The sequence below is a fragment of the Fusarium redolens genome, assembly GCF_020744475.1.
Source record: "Fusarium redolens strain MPI-CAGE-AT-0023 chromosome Unknown BKA55scaffold_14, whole genome shotgun sequence".
NCBI lineage: Eukaryota > Fungi > Ascomycota > Sordariomycetes > Hypocreales > Nectriaceae > Fusarium > Fusarium redolens.
Window position 1 is genome coordinate 1,113,324 of NW_025763677.1, and position 19,014 is coordinate 1,132,337.

Consider the following 19,014-nt stretch of genomic DNA (forward strand, 5'->3'; position numbering starts at 1 on the left):
TGTTCCCATGGTGAACCCGTTCAACCTCGAACTCAGTGGTGGCCAGACTAACTCGGTCAACGTCACTTCTGTCGAGGTCGTCCTCACCAAGGGTAATAACCATACAAAAGAGTCTTACGGCAAAAAGAGCGTCGGTGTTCCCGTGCTGCTGGACACAGGTGTCGCGAACTGGTACCTCACTGATAAGACCATGGCTCCTGTCTTGCGCGGTTTCAGCGTCGCAAAGGAACCTGGTTTTGGCCAGCGATGCTTCGTCGTCGATTGCAAGTACGCTGATTCTAAGCGCAACGTTGGTTACATCGCTGTGGAGTTCGGTGCTCACGGCAAGATCAAGGTTCCGTTCCACGGCTTGGTGTCAAAGTTCACAGATGGCACCTGCGGGGTCTTTCTCGCTTCTCGTGGTTAAGTTGCCTTGTCGGAAGCTTCCATCTTTGGCATCAAGGAGGATCTGGTAATCGAACCTGTACCTCGGAGATATCTACATGTAGCGACTGACATCCGCATAGAACCTCGTTGGGCAGCAATATAGCTGGTCATCCTCAATCTTCTACCTGGGCTACCTGGTTTGGCAGTACCCCAGCTCTATCTTGATGCAAAAGCTCCCTATGTACGTCTTCTCCTACTTTGAAACATCGATATTTCGGAACTGGCCTGTGTCCTAAACTCTGTATAGCGGACGATACTTTGGTGTTATGATATTTCTCTGGGGCCTCACCGCATGCACAACGGCATTCACAAAACGATTTGCAACACTCTGCGTCAACCGCGTCTTCCTCGGTGTATTCGAATCATGCATGTCGCCCATCCTCACAATTCTCATCTCTGAATACTGGACACGAGAGGAGCAGCCTCTCCGTACATCTTTATGGTGGTCCGCCAGTGCTGTCGGTTCTTTCATGGCTGATGCCATAACGTACGCGGTCTCGGGCAAAGACCATTCGGGTTCCAAGTACGCGGTCTGGCAGGTTGTCTACCTCGTCTTTGGGCCGATAACGATGTTCTGGGGTGTTTTTGTCTTTTTCGGTGTACCGGCGTCGCCTTTGAAGGCGTGGTTCTTGAACGAGAGAGAGAGAGACATCGCTACTGACAGGGTAAGTAGCCCATCACGCGAAGGAAAGAACAGCGTTACTGAACAGACGATAGGTCCTGAAGAATCACACCGGTATTAAAAACACCGAGTACAAATGGAACCAGGTCCGGGAATGCCTTATGGATCCCCAGCCGTGGGTACTAGCGATACACGCCTTTCTTCAATGTCTCCAGGGAGGAGGACTAACATCGGTGAGCAATCTTGACCTGAATCAGTGAAGAAATCATGTTCTGATGATAACCCAGTTCTCCAAGATTGTTTTGACCCAGACTCTTGGTTATTCTAGCCGCCAGGCAACGTTAATGGGCATGCCATCCAACACCATCCACCTCGTCTCGGTAGTCTTTGCGTAAGCACCCGGCTTTACATATGCAAGCCCTCAATGCTGACCTTTATTGACCAGTGGTTGGTTCTGCACTCGTTTCAAGAACACCAGGTGCTACGTCATGATCGCAACGAACATTATCGTCTTGATAGGAGCCGTGTTGGTAGACAGTGAGTCTCGGCCATTCTTGATCTCTAAGTATAATCTCTAATCTGCTACAGACCTCCCGCAATCAAACCACAGAGGGCGACTTGCGTCTTTCTATAGTAAGTCTAAAGTCTCTTCCATGGTTTAGAACCGTTGCTCACAGGGTCGTCTAGTCATATACGTCAATACGGTCCCTTTCGGACTCGGCATGAGCATGCTCTCCTCTAATATCGCAGGGTTTACCAAGAAGTCCACCGCAAGTGTAAGTGTACATGCATCGCCGACTGTGAGTTCATTCATCTGATGATTCGGGCAGGTCATGATGTTTCTGGGCTATTGTCTTGGACAATTCACAGGCCCTCAATTCTTTATCACCAGCGAGGCTCCGCAGTTTCAGACTGCTTTCAAAGGCTTCTATTCATCGGTATCTGCCATGATCGTCCTAGAGACTGTGTTGCTGTCAGTGAGCCTATCCATTCGTTCCCTGTCAGATACTGACCATTCATTTTTAGCATCTATATCAAGTATCAGAACCATCGACGAGATCGCCGTCAGGTGGAGGAAATTCACAACACGGACAGTGCGGAGGATGACTTGGATTTAACGGATTGGCAGCAAGGCTCCTTTAGGTATATTTGGTGAGTGCGAGTATAAAGGTCTTCCAACTTTATGGCGGCCATACAAATCAACCCATGGGGGGGTTTCTTTTCCCTTCTCTTCCTCCAATTTCAGCTTGGGCAATAGCGGATCTTGCGTTTGCGCAATGCAACAGCTCACATATGCTATTTCGAGATCTCAATTCTCCGCACAGATGGCAGAAATTTTAAATCTTTCTATATTGATCATCAACCTTCCCAGTTAGCTGTGAAGTCTATCAAATGTCGTTTGATGCATCATTAACATTGGACGCATTCCTTATGTAACTGCTCCATATATGACATCTTGGAGTATGCCTCGTACTTAGCGTGCTTCTAGATGCGCTTATCAGCGATTAGTCATTAGTTACCCCAGACTTCAAAATAAACTCCAAGACCGAGGTAACCTTACACCTCCATCGCCCCTCATCCTCATCCACAGCCCTTGCCACGACGACTCACCATGTCCCTATGCAACACCTGCGCAAGAAGGAAGCTGTCTTGTGATCAACTTAAACCGCGTTGCTCACCCTGCCGACGGTCTCACCTCAAATGCGCCTATGAGCCGTCATCGCACGCTGTATTTGAGTTCAGAGATGAGACAGAGCAGATCAGAACTCATTCGAGGCGCCGCGGGAAGAAGAAGAGCACTCTCAGGCAACCGAGCCGTACAGAAATGAACCTGCAGGCCCATACAAGCGTTTCAACAGTCGAGACGGATGCGCCGGACTCATTGGAACCATCATCACTTGCAATGCTCGATGCGGCGGCGATGCCTTGGATGGATGGGATATTTGACTCGTATCCAGACCAGCAATGGGACTTGAGTCCGGACTCCGCAGTACTTTACAATGGCACTGCGCAAATTTGGCTCCCGCAAACGGATTCGCCTGGTCAAATATCCACTGACTTCAACGCGGGCAGCTTGTCCTCGAGTTCCCCTCAGACGGTCTCCGATCGGGTCCTGGCACAGCACTATACCCAGAGCCTAGCGTCCAAGTACAGTTCCAAGGGCCAGACCTGGAACAATCACACGTATTTCTTCAATCGGTTCAACTCGAGCCACTCGTTTGTGATATCAGCTCTTTACGCGTGGACAGCGGCTCATCTCTACTGTAACGGAACTTTGGATTCAGATAGTAGTGCCCTAGATCACTATGACAAGAGTCTCGCTGCTCTCGGGGATCAACTGGGCATCCAACTGGGGGTTGGGGGCGTGGAAGAAGAGCTTAGACAGACTTGGCCTCAGCTTATCACCCGAGATGATGACCTGGATGCCGTCTCAGTAACGTTGTACTTCCTCGCCTGGACCGATCTGCTGCTTTCAAGAAGAGCCTCTCTAAAACGGATGCTGATTCTCGAAGCTTGCCTTCTGGAAACCCGGGGCCACGGTGACCAATCGCAATCAGTTTACGGTAGAATGGCTGTATGGTTTTGCTTCCTTGACGCCCGCGCTGCTCTCTTTTCACAAGGTGATGATCGCATCATTCAGTGTCTGGGAAACGACTTGGGGCTAATGTTCGCGGTGGACAAGTCCTACAACTTCCTACAGACAGAATACACGCTGCTATACCCGAATGAAGAACGGCGGTGGGATGAAGCTCATAGGCCTCTGTATGTGGCTACTTGTCGCTTGGTCGCTCTTCTGGGGATGATATCCAGAGTCGACAGCAACACGGCGGAGGAGAGTCAAGAAGCAAGTACGAGAGCATCATTAGACGATATAAAGCAGGTAAGCCGACAATAATATCGCTCTTGTGCTGTGTAATTCCACTGCTGATGATGAACTAGGGTCTCGCGAGTATCAGCGAGGACAAAGCGGCGGAAAATAAGGTACTCTCCATCTTCCTCACCGCAAACGCCCTCTTCCACGCAGTGGCTATTTACGCCTCCAGAGTCTACCGACCAGAGCACGCAACCTATACAGATACTTCTCATGCCGAGGACATAATTGGCATCACTCGCCGCTTCTACAATAAGCTCAAGCGGCCGAGGACGGAAGCGCCCCCGACCAAGATATGGCCTATACCACTCATCATGGCCGCGATTGAGGCAAAGGATCCTATCTACAGAGACTGGGCGCTACAGCTTATCAAGGACTGTTGTCAGGCTGGAAAGCATTATGTCAACGCATGTGCCTTTGTCGAAAAGGTGCATGCCGCCGAGGAGGGGACGGGCTGCCGCGCGAATCTTTCCCAAATAGCCCAAGACATGGGCGCCGATTTTGTGATTTGACCTACGCCAGAAGGTTAGGTTTAGTTCCGCCATAGCCTCTTCCGCCCTTGGTGGCAAGCAAGCGACCGGCGGCTGGGACCGTCGCCGATTTGACCTGTTTGGGACAATCGGGCGACGCGCTAGCAGAGACAGCCAACGATTAATCACTACCCTGGAGCACCCCATTAACGCTCCATCGGGGCCTTTTTATATAAGAATACATGTTAGAGAAGCGATACTCGATAATTCTTCAATATTCTCATCTTACCATCTACTGCCCTACAACATGCCGTCATCCGAGACCCCTGTCACTGAAGTTTCTCGTCCTACGTGCTACCAGCACATTGTCGTCGAAGGCACGCCCTATGAGAGAGGCCTGTCGCATGGAAGACAAGTGGCTGACAAGGTCCGTGCCAATATCGAGTATTACAAGCTTCCAGGCAAGCTCCCGCATTGGTGAGTAGAATATGGATACCACTGTTTTCGACATTAACCAACATCAAACGCAGGTCCATCTCTTCCAAGATCATCGAAACCGTCTACCTGCCAGCCTTTGAGAAGTTCTACCCCACTGGACTCGAAGAGATCAGGGGCATTGCAGATGGAGCAGGCGTGACGATCGAAGAGGTCATCATGCTCAATGCTCGATACGACCTAGGTAGATGCATGTATCGGCTGCAAGATGGCGGCAAGACTCCTCAAGACCTGAACGGGCATGATGAATGCACGAGTGGCTTCTTCCCTCCCGACGCAGTGGCATCTGGTCGTGCTTTGGCTGTGCATAACTGGGACATGTCCAGCCATCTTTACAACCAAGACCTCATCATCTACCTCGAAGTGCACCCAGACCCGTCTGAGGACCGGCCATCAATGTTCATCCTCACTGAGGCGGGTCAGCTGATTCGCAGTGGGATGAACTCGGCCGGCATGTCAGTCACCGCAAACTCACTGCTCTCGAGCGAAGACTACGTACCCATTTCACATGTTGATCAAGACGGAGTCTATCACGAAGTAAAAGACCCCAAGCTCGTCCTGCCTCTCTCCGTAGCCAGGCGCGTTTTCCTTGAGTATGGCAACTACGCTGAGGGTTTGGTGGCTATCAATGCCTTCCCCCGCCACGTCTCAGGAAACCTGCACGTCTCGACAGCCGAAGGGTTCGCAATGGCCATGGAGGTCGCGCCAAGCCGTATGTACAAGTTCTATGGAAACATCGACGACAACTACCTCATCCACAGCAATCACTTCCTCAGTCCTGAGTTTCTGAGCCGCGATGATGTGTTTGATCGATATCCTGGTGGGAGCAGCTGGTTCAGATGCTTGCGAGCCGAGAAGGGAGTGAGGGCTGATTGCGCGGCGGGGAGACTGACTCCGGAAAAGATTAGGTCGGCTTTCTCGGACCATCTGGCTTACCCTGAGAGTTTGTGCAATCATCCGAATGTGAACCAGAGGAACACGCCTAGCGCTGTCCTAACTGGATATACCTCCAAGCAGAACATGACAGTCGCTTTCGTCATTTATGATCTGTTGGAGCGCGCCATCACAGTTTGCAAGGGGCCTCCCTGCGAGGGCGTGCTGCAGAAGTTCGAGTTAGGGGAGAAACGATTGTTTAAGCATTAAGAAAAGCAACCGGAGTGTTCAGATAATCCAACTGAAATTGAGTGAAGATGACAACTAGAATGTTTCGTCGGCGCTGCAGCTAGATATATGTTACATAACAAAGAATTTTGTTGTAAAACTACGTTTCATTCTTTTGTCACCCAATCCAGCATCCCATGCTTGTTGTAGTGTAAAACGCTACAAGTTAAGCACTCAAGGTTGAAATGATGCTTAAAAAGTTAGGTATCTAGGGTATGTGACGAGAAAGTGAAGCTGAAACCTGGGGTTTGTTTCGACAGGGATGTTAGCTGAGGCCGAAACGTCGCTTTGCTCGAGGCTGAAACCAGGGACTCACGATATCACATTTCTGTTTCAATAGCTAAATCCAATCATTCCTCTAGCCACGAGAAGTACTTAAATCATCAGCTCCTGCTTCCCAGAAATTAGTCTACTCTCATCCAGCATCAATCCATTTTTCCTTCACAAACCTCTCATTCCACATTCTTGACAGCATCACCATTCTGCCCAACATGAGAATCTCATCAATAGCCTTACTTTCTTTCCTCTCAACAGCCATGGCCGCTCCCTTGGTCCGTGGACCCGGCGGTCGAGTTGTACTCGAAGGTTCTGGTTGCACGTTGGTACAAGGCAGAAGCGTATGTGACGATGGATTCGGAAATACCTTGTAGGTTTGATGATTCTCTTGAGATGACGTGCGTGCTAATCATTGTCTGTAGCTTCGAAGATGATCCGTTCTCATCAAAATAGAAGAAAAAAACACATAAGGAGGACCGAGCGATGAGGGCTTCTCACAGTGGAGGATTGAGACCTGAATAATTCCGCTTGAGGCGTTGAACTGCAGGATGGGTGGCTAGTACACCCGGGCCGTACAAGATACCACAAATAATAAACTAATAAATATACAATTACCACTAAATCCTCTCCGTCTTTTTCGTGCCACTGTGAGTATTCTCAGCCATTAAGTGTAGTCTAGGCGGGACCCTCAGCCTAAGCGGAACAGGCAAAATGAGGCCATCTCCACCGAGCCCAGCCGCGTAAGAAAGCTTGCGGCCTAACATGGATCAGGCCTGTGCATATGGCAAGAAGGACATTTCGTATACCAATTGATTATTTTGAACGTAAATCTGTGGATTTCTCCATTCGAATGCCCTACGGTAAACAAAGCTGGCCGACTACGATTGGATTAAAATCTCGGCTCTGCATTCCACGTCGTTATGCATGCTGCAGCTGCACGTTGAGTTGGGCACTGAGCGCCTCACTTTCGGTCTAAAATGAAGAATAAAATCCCCGATTTCTCAGTAGATTCTCTTCAACCTCAACTTAAACTTGTTTTTTTTTTTTTTTTAATTTCAGAAGCCATGACTTCATCTAATTCTAGCGAGGACTTGTTTCCTGCTCTGGAGTCGCTCTCCAGGTTAATCGTGCCCCATATCAAGACTGCGATATTCGTCGCACTTGTTCTAAACCAATTCACTATTTTTCCAGACCTTAATGTTATTCTTTCACAAATATCGAGCCCATTGATTCTTATCGTCGCCCTGTATTTCGGTGGCATTTGGACCCTTCCTAATGGCCAAGACAGTACCAGCACCCTTTCTTGGAAGTTATTGCTAGGACCCTTTTTTGACTTCAAGACGATCTCCAGTCGGGTCGGGACATACTTCAAAGGTAAGACTAGTCATTCTGGGAGCAACTCACGAGGTACTGATGTTGTGTGTTCATTTCAGTGGGCTCATTGATGTCTTTGGCTTACTACCTGACCCTCTACTACGACCTGCCTCTTCCCTTCCAACCATGGGTTCAATACATGTTCGTCGGCATCGCTGCCGCCGTGTCAGCCGCTGCATACCTCTTTGCTCCCATCAGCAAGATTTATGGACCTCTTCGCTTCTGCTACCTTGAACATGCCCAGACATACTGGCTCGTCGTCAACTGGTGGTCGCTAACAGCTGTCGTGCCCTTCTTCTCTCCAACTCTACTTCCAATCTTTGGCTTCTGCCTCATCAGTGTGACTGTTGGTACTTGGGTCCACATCTACTTTGCATACCGCGAGAAAGTCCGTACCATCGCTTGGACCGTTTCCGAGAATGCAGCCCGAGCAAAGGCTGCTGCTGAAGAGGCCCGAGACTTTGGTGCCATGGCGAAAAAGTATGAGGAGCAAATGGTTAATGCTGCAGCTGAGGCACGACGCGATGCTGTTCTGTCGAACTCGGTTAGACTGACTGACTTCTTCGATTGCGCATCTCGTGCCTGGTCTGCTCTCGCTGAAGCTACGGCCCCAGCTGAAGATGCAGTCACTCAGGCCCAAAGGGTCATAGCGTCAGCTATCATCTGTGAAGAAACAGAAAAAGTCGATGACAAGCAGAAAGCTGAAAATGAGCGATTAGCCACATACTTCAGACAATCTGCCGAAACTGCTCATGAGCGCGCAAGAGAAACAGTCGCGCTCCTCCGCGCAGCCCAAGCTTCCGTCCGAGGTTCAGAGAATGCAGCACGACAAGATGAAGTCTCCCGTCGCCATGCAGAGCATACAGCTGAGAATGCTTCTAACGCAGCCAAGTCTGTTAGTGACACAGTTGCAGCGATTCAAGATGCTGAGCGCAGAGCGGCATGGGCTGGCGGTGCAGCTGCGAGAAGGGCTGAAGAGGCTGTGACTATGGCGACGAATGGTGAGATTGAAGAGGCAAAGAAAGCGGTTGCTGCGTCTGAATCAGCTTTTCAAGCTGCTGAGGAGTCGGCCAAGATTGTTCGGGAGGGAATGGAGGCTGCGCAGCGGGGGTTGCAAGAGTGGTTGCAAAGCAGTAGGCATGGGGTTTAAGTCATTGATTAGTTTATAAATAATCTTACTGAGCACTGTCTTGAGATAACCTTGGCACCATCTTGGGATAAGCCAGGCTGTCTTAGCAAAGAAGGTTTAATAAAATAACAAACTATCCGAACAGATACATGCTCAACCACTGGCACCTGGTGTCTCGCCAACAACAGTCAAAAACTTCTGCGCCCGCGTCTTACCCTCCTTCAAACCCTTAAGACCATCAGACAATCCCTCAAGGCCGTTCTTACCCACGACGTAAGGATGAGCTGTGAACCAACCCTCTCGAAGACCCCTAGTGAATGCTGAACCCCATACAACACCAAGGAGCTTGTTCTTCTCATCCTTGTCATGAACGTGACCAACCATTGAGAAGACGATATCAACACTGGGGTCAGAACCCTCGACTTGTTTCTTCATCAAGATGTTGGTCAATTTTGGCTTTCGGCCAGTCGAGTCTGGAGGACCGGCGATAGCCTTGGTGACAACTCTGATGGTCGAATCTTCTGATACACTGTCAAAGGCTTTCCAGCATCGACCATCTGGAGCGCCACCCTGTTTGAAAGCTTCTCGGATTGCCTTGACCAGCTCCTCTTCGGTCTTATAAGCAGTGTAGTCAACAAGGATGTCTCCCTTGCTCTCGTCAAGGAAAGGCTTGATAAATGCACTTCGCTGGCTTCCAACTGCAATGATTGGATGAACATTAGCAGCTGCAGCAAGCTTGATACCGTAAGCTCCAGTAGCGGTACTAGCTCCGTAAACGAGAAGAGGGCGCTTGTCCTCAGTCTTGGCAAGTGGCGACCAAGGTTCCGGGATCTCAAGCTCCTGGAACAACGCGCAGACAGAAGTGTACGCGGCGAGAGGGATGGTAGCAGCCTCTTCGAAAGAAACCGAATCGGGAATATGGAAAGTTGTGTAGTATGGCGCGGTGGCGTACTCGGCAAAAGCACCGTGTGGAGTTCTCATCTCATGGAAGGCGGCTACGCGGTCGCCTTTGTGGAAGCCGACGACATTTTCGCCTACGGCTTCAACGATACCGGCGATGTCATCACCGGTGTTGGTCTCTTCGCCGAGCCAAATGGGGATCTTCCAATCCTTGGGGTTGGTGCCTTGAAGGTTTAGTATTTATGATGTGAGAACGAGGGTATGAGTTGCCTTACCTGCGATGATAACCTTGATGAGGACGTCGCCGGGGCCTGGCTTAGGAATCGGAGAGTTGATGATCTCGACGGATGTATCTTTCTTGACGATTGCTTCCTTCATGATGTTTGTGAGTTGTATGTCCTTTCGTTTGCGTGTACTCGTATGGTAATTCTGAACTTCTGAAGTTGAGATATAAATTACCGAACACTTCTTATAGATGGCACTAGAAACAGTATATAGATAACGTTATACAGTACAATTCGCCATGTAGCATGATATACATGACCTCATTTCTTCGGCATTCGACCTACATTAGTAATGTTGGTGGATCAACATCCATTGCTATTAATCGTTAGCCTCTCCGGGCTTCGGGGCCTTACATGAACCCGGGACCCGTTAAGCTTTGACTTTAAAGCTTTGTAACTCTACGGTAGTTCATTTATCCATCGACGCGGTGTAAATATCAGACCGATTGAGCAGAGTTTCATTGTTATCTCAAACGATATGTCTCCGAGAAGAGTTCAGGTGAAGTTGATAGATCCGCGTATTTACGTGTCAGCACCTTATTGTTGTGGGGTCTATGGGGACCTCGACTTTCAGTTTCTCCGCCGCTTCTACACAATTCTAGTTAGCACGATCGGTCCCGCTTTCCGGCACGGAACTTTTCCGTGCAGTCTTTGCCAGATAATTCAAGCCAAGGGTTCATGATACTGAGCATGGTAATTTGTAATCCAAGTGCCTGAGGTCAAATCTACAAGCTTCGCCTCTCGCACGGTCGTGAAGTCTCCTTGCTTGGGTCGCGAAGTGGCGGCGAGCGAGATTATTGTGCACTGCAGAGTGCAACTTGGTAAGGATTTCTATGACTTATGTATGTTGGTTACGGGAGGGAAGAAAACTCAGAACATTTATGATAAGTAACAGAAAAGTTTAGATACGGCGGCTCAATAAAATACATACCTAAGTAGCAAACCTCAAGTCTCTAGAGGGAAACATTGTATAATATCTATATGCCAGGAAAATGGGGATCCATCTAAGGTCAGGTATAATACAAACCATTCATAACGCTATTTCAACTGGCCGCCTTTTTCTCCCTTTCAAGGATTGGCTGCAGTAGCATGAGCCTCAACCCACCTCCATATTCCAACCTGATCAACAGTTAATTGCAAGGCTTATCCCGGACCTTCATATGGCTGCTGCACCTCCAAAAAATACTCCGCCTTCTGGTTCGATAATATCTATAGCAACAGCTATTTCACCCAGGCAAGACCGAAGATTCCGAGAGGAAAACTGTAAGGACAGTAGCGTATCTAAAAGGGTCAGTAGGAAGTACATAAAGGACATAAGGTACAACTTACGTGGCTCCCGCGATTATCAGTTCTTGACTCTTCATTCTCGTGCCACCAGAAATCATCGCAATGAAGAATACCGTTGCACCACCAACAGCAAAGAGTCGTGATGATGTGCTGTTTAGGTAGGAGCATAGAATGACAGGGGCCAATAGCATGATGACAATAATGGGCGTCATCAAGGCACGAGAGATAGAAGCCGCAGACGGCCTTGTGGGGATATAAATATGGGCGCTGTCTCTTGAGACTTTCGGAGAATAGTTCTGTGAATTGTGTCAGTATGACAGGGAATGTCCTACAACTACTGCATGGGACGACGTACCGGGAAGAAGTAATCTCGCAAGCGAAGCAGATTCTCAGCCACGTTGTTCTCAAGTCCTATCATGGCAGATTCGTCCCGGGGACTGGTACTAAGTAGCTCTTCGGGTGGATAGTTCAAAAACCTGCTTTCTGCTCGTGCGATAGATCCCGTGCCATTGACCCAGTTTTGCAGATTCGTCACAGCACGAGGATCGGCTTGTTCGAGTTCTGAGATTTGTCGACTTCTTAATAGGAACTTGTCTAGGCGCGTTAGTTCAACTTCAAGACCACCGTAGCTGGCCAAGGACATCTTACCGAGATCTTCCAGAGCTTCGTCAAGCTCAACAAGCACTTTAGCTCTGTCTTTGTTCTCATCCCGCTGAGAACTACCGAGGAACAGTGGCCTGTCTTCATCCCTATCGATCTTATGCAGCTTGCTCTCTAGTTCGACAACACGATTCTGCTTAAGAAGTAGTAATCGAGCACGAACATTGAGAAATCTGCGTGCGACGAAAAAGGACTCATGAGAAGATATTAAAGACGAAAACTGCGGGTATCCATTAGGGTAGTCCTCGACTTGGTAGAAGTTAGCCTTAAATGTACACAAGGAAAAATGATAGGCTTGCTTACTCTGCGGTAGTTGCATCGCTGGAGGACATTGGGTCCAAAAGAGTGATACAGGCAGTGAGAAAACGTCACATGATGGCCAGACTAGATTTGGCCACTCGAAGGCCCATCTGCTACTTGTCTGCGTTGTCGTACCTATGGTTGACGATGCTTGATTGTTGCAGTGGCCTAATTCTATATCGGAAGCAATTGTTTGTGACATATTGCTTCTGTCCTTGAAGTTCGATTTTACCAGGGCTGTTGTTGAAAATGTAACTGTCGGCGGGGTTATGTTGAAGTGGTTGAGGGAGCCTAATTAGGTATTTTTTCAACCCCATTAAGTACAAGACAGTTCTGAGATATGCTGCATTTGTGATTGGAGTTGTATGTTTTAGCTGGACAAGCTGCCTCTTTGAGCAGTCCTGCTTATAGGCTCGGTTGTTCCGTTGGGGCGTCAGCTCAGCCACAATAATATCAGGGATTTTGCATAACCTACAATGCTTATCGTCCAACAGTTCAACTTCTCATTCTTTCTGAATCAGGTCATATATGTGGACGGTCGAATCGTGGTCCCTGCTACGGCTTTCCCATGGCGACTACTGAAAATTCTACAGTCCGCTGGGCTCTGATGATTGGGATCAACTATTACCCCAAAGATCGGCATCTTTGTGGCAGTGTTGACGACGTTAGCGACATCAGGGCCTATCTGGAACAGCATAGCGCTACGGCTATTCAAACTTCCGTGCTCACAGCCACCGTACCGAAGGATCATCAGTTCAATAAAGATCCACCTGAGTCAGTCGAAAGCAGGCCAACCAGAGCCAATGTACTCAAACATCTTCGCAAAATCATCGATTCTGCAAAGCCTGGAGATCATGTGTACATCCACTTCTCCGGGCACGGTACTCAACTACCATCAGACGGAAACATTGGCGAAACTGGCTTCGGCGAGTTAGGCCTTGTTCTTTATGAAAATGACGAGCATGGAGCTAGCTACTTTCGCGGGCGCTATTTAGCCCAGGCTCTAAGAAGAATGGTAGACAAAGGCCTTGTTGTCACAGTGGCTTTGGATTGCTGTTTTTCAGGTGCCGTAAGTCGAGGCGACCGAGTCCGGGCTATGGAATACGATCCATCGTTCGATGCCGACAGAGCTGAACAGGAGCAAGAATTCAAAGCAGCACTGGGTATCCCCGGGAGAGATGCAAGAATCGATAGAGACTGGCTTGTCAATACTCAGGGCTACACTATTCTAACGGCTTGTGGTCCCCACGAAAAGGCTATGGAAGTTCTTGTCAACAAAACCCAGAAGCGAGGTGCACTCACCCATCACCTTCTCAAAGGCCTTACTACCTTGGCAAAGGTGGAAGAGGCTGTGTCGCACCGATCGCTTCACGAAATGGTCGTTTCTATGATGCAGGCGTCGGGTTGCAGTCAGACTCCAATGCGCTACGGCAATACTCGCCTTTCGTTCTTTGGTTTGCTTCTAAACCCAGTCTCCCTGACTACCTTACCAGTGAACAAGATAGAAGGTTCGAAGATCTTCATAAAAGCTGGACAGGTCCATGGAATCTCAATTGGCGATGAGTTTGCTATTTATAAAACTCTTTCACCTGCCTCAAGTCGAAGACATCATGCGAAACGCCAATTCAGAGTCTCGAATGTTTGGGCTTTTGAGTCTGAGCTGATAATGTTTCAAGACATTCGAACACCGTCTCCAGCCTTCCCATTCAGCATGAAAGATCTGGAAATATTGAAGGCCACCCAGCTATCTACAGTTTCTTCGGAACGCATTAAAGTCTGGCTTCCAGAGGAGTTAATGCATGAAAAGAAGTGGGTAGACAGGTCAAAACTGTTACAGTACTTTGAAACAATCACAGAAGAGGGTGAGAAGGACCTTTGTATATTTCAGCTGACCATCGACAAATCCAACGCATACGAAATCGTCGGTGAAGCACAAGAGAACATGCTTCAGCTACCTACCATCGAGGCTGGCTTGGGCGATTCATTTTCCATGATGATGGAGACTCTTCAACACGTTGCAACATTTAAGTACTTCGAGGGCTTAGGTAATCTATTTCCATCCCCAGAGTTCAGGGAGAAATACACTATTAAGTCAATTGTGGAATGCGCCCCGGATGGTATCTTCAGAGTTTCAGATGGGGGACCTTTGGATTCAATATCGAGAACCATGCGGATCACCCTCTCTACATGGCCGTCTTTGACTTTGTCCCTTCTTGGGGGGTGAACAATCTGGTCTCCGGTTCTGGAGGTGACGACTATGTTCTCGTACCACTATCTCTTGGCCATAAGAGTGGCCATAAGGAGATAAAACTGAAAATGACGATTCCAAGTCATCTCAATTTGCGGACCCAGGCTCGAGATGTCATCAAGGTCTTTATCACTGACAAACCAATTTCGTTTCCGGGTATGGTTTTGCCGGAATTGGGGATGAAACCAAGCTTGAGGAATTCGTCTGCAAGCGCCGAGATACTCTCTGACTTTATCAAGCACTTGAATACTGGGGGAAGGATAAGGAGTGCTGGAAATAAGGGGGCATGGATGTCGCACAATTTTGTAATCCGAACCTCCGTCAACTAACATATGGTTGCTCAAGGCGTATGTCTAGATTCCGCACCAGAACAGGCTTTAGAAAGGATCATCTACCAATTCCAACTCGCTCTCATCATACTCGCGCCCCTGCATAACCTCCTTGCCGCTGTCGTCGCACAGGATATACTTTCCTCCTCTTACTTCCGACACTGTGTATGTTAATCCGTTTGAGAGCACCTTGACCATGTCATTTGGTCTGAGCTTCATAGTCTAAGGGATATTAGCTAGGTAGGGGCCTCTTGCCAGAGAAACATACCGTAGCGAAGCTTCTGATGGTTGGACGACCTCCATCAATCATCTCCACTTCCGGTGCATCCTGTTGACTATGCGACGATTAGTGATAACACGCTATGCTGGAAAGTATAACGTACTTTGATTCAATCGGAGCTTTTTGGTCCTCGGACGAATCCTTCATCGTGAATATGGTGGAGTCAAACTCAAACGGATGCACTGAGACGAGGGATCAATTGGAGTAGCTACCTAGGCCTATCCCGTACTAGCAGCAGATCAAAGATTCAAAGTAGTAGAGGCTGAACCCAAGTGCTGAGATTTTAGAAACCGGCCAGCAAATGCGGCTCAATCGTCATGCGACCCATCAGGCAAACTACGGAAAAGGCGATACACTAGAAACTGGTTCTAAGCGAGACATCATGCAGTAGCAGCAATAAAGCAGTTGTAACACACCATGAGCTTTTCTCCACCTATTAAAAATGTTTACTGGTTTGCGATATTTCTGTGGCCAATCAGCAACTAATGTACTCTTCGTCTTATCGAAATGCTAAGAGGGTAGGGCACTGCCTTCTAGTGGTGATGACATTCTGCAGGAGGTTACACGACCCTGTGAGCTATCATAATCCTTTCCGCAAAGGTTGTAAGCGAGCACTATTACCTCCGCTGTAGCACTATGGACTTGCGCTAATTTACACGAGAACATGGAACCTATCCAAGCAATTGATACCCTAAGGGAGAAGCTGGAGAACGGCGTTGATAATGGCAAAGCAAGACTTTCCGTATTAAATGATCTCGTCAAACAACTCAAAGAACAATTTACAGTTACCGAGGATGTACATTATCTCAATGAGTCCCTCAAGGTGCGAAGGGAAATGCTTGCATTGATTCCGCCCGAAGATCACCAAAACAGGGCTCTTCAATCACATCTACTTAGCAATGAACTTAGCGATCGGTTTGCTGAGACAGAAGATCTCAATGATATGGAGGAAGCCATAGAGCTGGGAATCCAGGCGTTGAACTTAACACCAGAGAATGATCCCCGAAGAATTGTATTCCTCAGGAGACTTGAGTTTCTATTCGAAGAAAAGTACGAAGAGACGGAAGATCTCGCCGATTTTGACCAAACAATCCACTACCAGAGGCTGTCACTTGAGGCGACGGACTCTAATAGCAGTACCCAGATGGCAGTCAGGCTGACTGCTTTGGGCTCGAAGCTCAACAAAAGATCAGAGATCACGGGAGAAATCTCAGACTTAAACGAGAGTATCCAGATTATGAGACAGGTCGTTGAAATGAAACCTAGGAATGAAGACGCGCTGAAGAATTTGATCCAAACTCTCTATAACCGATATAGATGGAATGGCGAGCTACAGGATTTGGAAGAATGCGTGGAACTTCATAAGAAGGTGACTGATTCATCAGTTACAAATTCAGGCAAAGTTGGATGGATGATAACAAGAGCCAACCACCTATGTATTCTCCATGAAAGAACTGAAGATGAATCTTATCTCGAGGAGGCATTTGTGGTTGCTACCGAAGCACTCGCCTTGATTCCCGAAAGACACTGGAAACCCAGATGGCTGCACTGCCTAGGCCGACTGTTCGGCTGCCAGTATCTGAAGACTGAAGGATTGGCCGACCTCGAAGAAGCGATTCGCCTGGAAAGACTGGCCCTCAAACTCACGCCCACTGGTGACAATCAAGGCCGGATCTTGACAAATCTGGGGAACCGCCTCGGTGACAGGTATCTGAGAACAGAAGATGTTGCCGACATTGATGAAGCCATTGAATGCGCCAGAAAGTCGTTGGACCTGGAGCCTGAGAACCCTGAGCGACTTTACAACCTCGCAATCAAGTTGGGGGACAGATTCTCAAGAACAGAAGATCTGGATGATGTGGATGAGGCTATTGAACTGGAGAAAAGAGCCATAAAGATAATGCCATTGGACCATTCCGAAAGAGCAGACTATCTGAACATCTTGGGGAACCAACTGGGGGATCGATACGAGCATACCGGAGACTTTTCTGATCTCGAGGAGGCCATTCGCAACGCCGAGGAAGCTTTGAGCTTGATGTCAGAGGACCATCCCCTCAGAGCAGCGTGGCTAAACAGCCTTGCCAGCTACTTCCTGGACCTTTATACCACGACAGGAGACGAGCATGATTTGGAAGAGTCCATTACAAACTACGAACTGGCTCTTAATCACGAGATGTCAGCGACGGAGGATCGTATTACAGCTGGCCAAACCATTCTCTCCAACTCTTCAGATAACCAGCAACTCTACGATACTGCAAAGCTCGCAGTAAGCCTAATCCCAAAGCTTGTATCATGGTCCCATGAGAATCAAGATCGACAGTATGTCCTTGGCAAAGTAGTTGGGCTAGCCTCCGACGCGGCAGCAGCAGCATTACAAGCGGGCCAATCCCCGATGATAGCCTTGCAACTTCTCGAACAAGGTCGTGGTATCATTGGCGCGTCATTACAAGACATGCGCAGCGACGTGCAAGACCTTGCGAGGCAGCATCCGATTCTTGCAGAAAAATATCGTACTTTACAAAGCGAATTGGACCGGCGTGCTGAGCATGGTAAGACGACGGATGCGCAGTCACAAGCGTCGATTAATCGAAGACATGCTGCAGCCAAGGAATTTACTGAGCTGGCAGTTGAGATCCGCAAGTTGCCTGGATATGAAGACTTCATGCTTTCACATAATGAAGATGAAATCTACAAAGCATCAGAGCGTGGTCCGATTGTTGTAATCAACGTCAGCAGGCTTCGTTGTCATGCTCTACTGGTCTCAAACAGCCAGGTTCGTGCATTGGAACTCTCGAGTATAGCTCTCGAAGAATTGGAGCGCAGAATAAAACCCTGGACCCTGGCAACTTCGCAGACCCTCGAGTGGCTCTGGGATACCATTATGAGCCCTATACTCAATATGTTAGGTTTTACTCAACCTCCACCGATGGATAATTGGCCTCACGTCTGGTGGATCCCGACAGGTCCTTTAGTTCAACTTCCCCTCCATGCAGCAGGATACCATGGGCAACAAGGTTCTGAAGCCGTACTTGAAAGGGTCATTTCTTCATACGGCTCGTCAATCCGCAACATAATCCGTGGACGTCGGGAGTCCTTCCAGCCATCCAGCTCTGATCAGGCACTGCTTGTTGCAATGGAACATACACCAGGCCATGATACGCTTTCTTTTGCCAACGAGGAGATAGACTTAATAGGCGGTACCATCCGGTCTATGGAGCTCAAGTCAATCATGCCCGTCCGTACCAAGAAAGAAGTTATCCGATATCTCCCAGATTGCAAAATCTTCCACTTTGCTGGCCATGGCCTCGCTCATGCAGACGATCCATCCAGGAGCTGCTTGTTGCTGGAAGACTGGGAAAAAGACTCGCTCAAGGTTTCTGACCTTTTAGATATGAATATTCGTCAAAGAGCACCCTTCCTTGCATACCTATCGGCATGTGGCACCGGCCAGATCAAAGACGAGACGTCATTCGACGAGAATATCAACCTCATCAGCGCGTTTCAAATTGCTGGGTTCAGGCATGTCATTGGCACGTTGTGGAATGTGCAAGATGATCTGTCTGTCGAAATGGCCAAGATGACGTATCAGGAGCTGCTGAACTCGGGTATATCGGATGATTCTATCTGTCAGGGTCTACACAAAGCAACGCGTGAGCTGAGAAGGAGGTGGATGGGGCAGGATGAGAGTTACCAAAGCGCAGGAATCACTATTGTATCCAATGGCAATGATACACCCAAAGAGTCTCTCTTACGTTTGGTCAGAGACGCATCTTTGATCGGCGGTACAGACGATAACCTTGGTTTGGCTGATTGGGCACCCTATGTACACTATGGAGTATAGATAAACATGTCATTTGACTCACGTTACAGAGGACCACTGTCTGGCACTGCAGGTATTCTG

The 19,014-nt window shown here is 48.5% G+C and overlaps 6 protein-coding genes across 6 annotated transcripts; 4 read left to right on the forward strand and 2 right to left on the reverse strand.

Moving 5' to 3' along the window:
• The first annotated feature begins 406 nt into the window (after positions 1-406).
• On the forward strand, positions 407-6,118 carry BKA55DRAFT_621526 (uncharacterized protein). Its single transcript, XM_046196782.1, has 15 exons — positions 407-451; positions 507-607; positions 674-1,091; positions 1,144-1,281; positions 1,336-1,439; positions 1,527-1,585; positions 1,637-1,681; positions 1,736-1,824; positions 1,879-2,025; positions 2,151-2,191; positions 2,825-3,811; positions 3,860-3,929; positions 3,989-4,348; positions 4,752-4,867; positions 4,921-6,118. Exons 2-15 carry the CDS (start codon positions 591-593, stop codon positions 6,026-6,028), a joined length of 3,699 nt encoding a protein of 1,232 aa, XP_046046091.1. The 5' UTR covers positions 407-451; positions 507-590; the 3' UTR covers positions 6,029-6,118.
• A 1,268-nt stretch (positions 6,119-7,386) lies between these two features.
• BKA55DRAFT_596877 (uncharacterized protein) lies at positions 7,387-8,846 on the forward strand (the record flags this gene model as incomplete). The annotated part of the gene is made up of 2 exons (XM_046196002.1): positions 7,387-7,696; positions 7,756-8,846. 2 exons carry the CDS (start codon positions 7,387-7,389, stop codon positions 8,844-8,846), a joined length of 1,401 nt encoding a protein of 466 aa, XP_046046092.1.
• A 132-nt stretch (positions 8,847-8,978) lies between these two features.
• BKA55DRAFT_519135 (chaperonin 10-like protein) lies at positions 8,979-10,103 on the reverse strand (the record flags this gene model as incomplete). The annotated part of the gene is made up of 2 exons (XM_046188318.1): positions 8,979-9,949; positions 10,001-10,103. The coding sequence occupies 2 exons, from the start codon at positions 10,101-10,103 to the stop codon at positions 8,979-8,981; spliced, it is 1,074 nt and encodes a 357-aa protein (XP_046046093.1).
• A 1,506-nt stretch (positions 10,104-11,609) lies between these two features.
• BKA55DRAFT_596879 (caspase domain-containing protein) lies at positions 11,610-14,833 on the forward strand (the record flags this gene model as incomplete). The annotated part of the gene is made up of 3 exons (XM_046196003.1): positions 11,610-11,736; positions 12,751-14,384; positions 14,420-14,833. The coding sequence occupies 3 exons, from the start codon at positions 11,610-11,612 to the stop codon at positions 14,831-14,833; spliced, it is 2,175 nt and encodes a 724-aa protein (XP_046046094.1).
• Positions 14,834-14,881: 48 nt separating this feature from the next.
• Positions 14,882-15,260, reverse strand: BKA55DRAFT_693835 (uncharacterized protein; the record flags this gene model as incomplete). The annotated part of the gene is made up of 3 exons (XM_046199965.1): positions 14,882-15,055; positions 15,102-15,168; positions 15,217-15,260. 3 exons carry the CDS (start codon positions 15,258-15,260, stop codon positions 14,882-14,884), a joined length of 285 nt encoding a protein of 94 aa, XP_046046095.1.
• Positions 15,261-15,777: 517 nt separating this feature from the next.
• On the forward strand, positions 15,778-18,954 carry BKA55DRAFT_519050 (CHAT domain-containing protein; the record flags this gene model as incomplete). The annotated part of the gene is made up of 1 exon (XM_046188313.1): positions 15,778-18,954. The coding sequence occupies one exon, from the start codon at positions 15,778-15,780 to the stop codon at positions 18,952-18,954; it is 3,177 nt and encodes a 1,058-aa protein (XP_046046096.1).
• Positions 18,955-19,014: the final 60 nt, after the last annotated feature.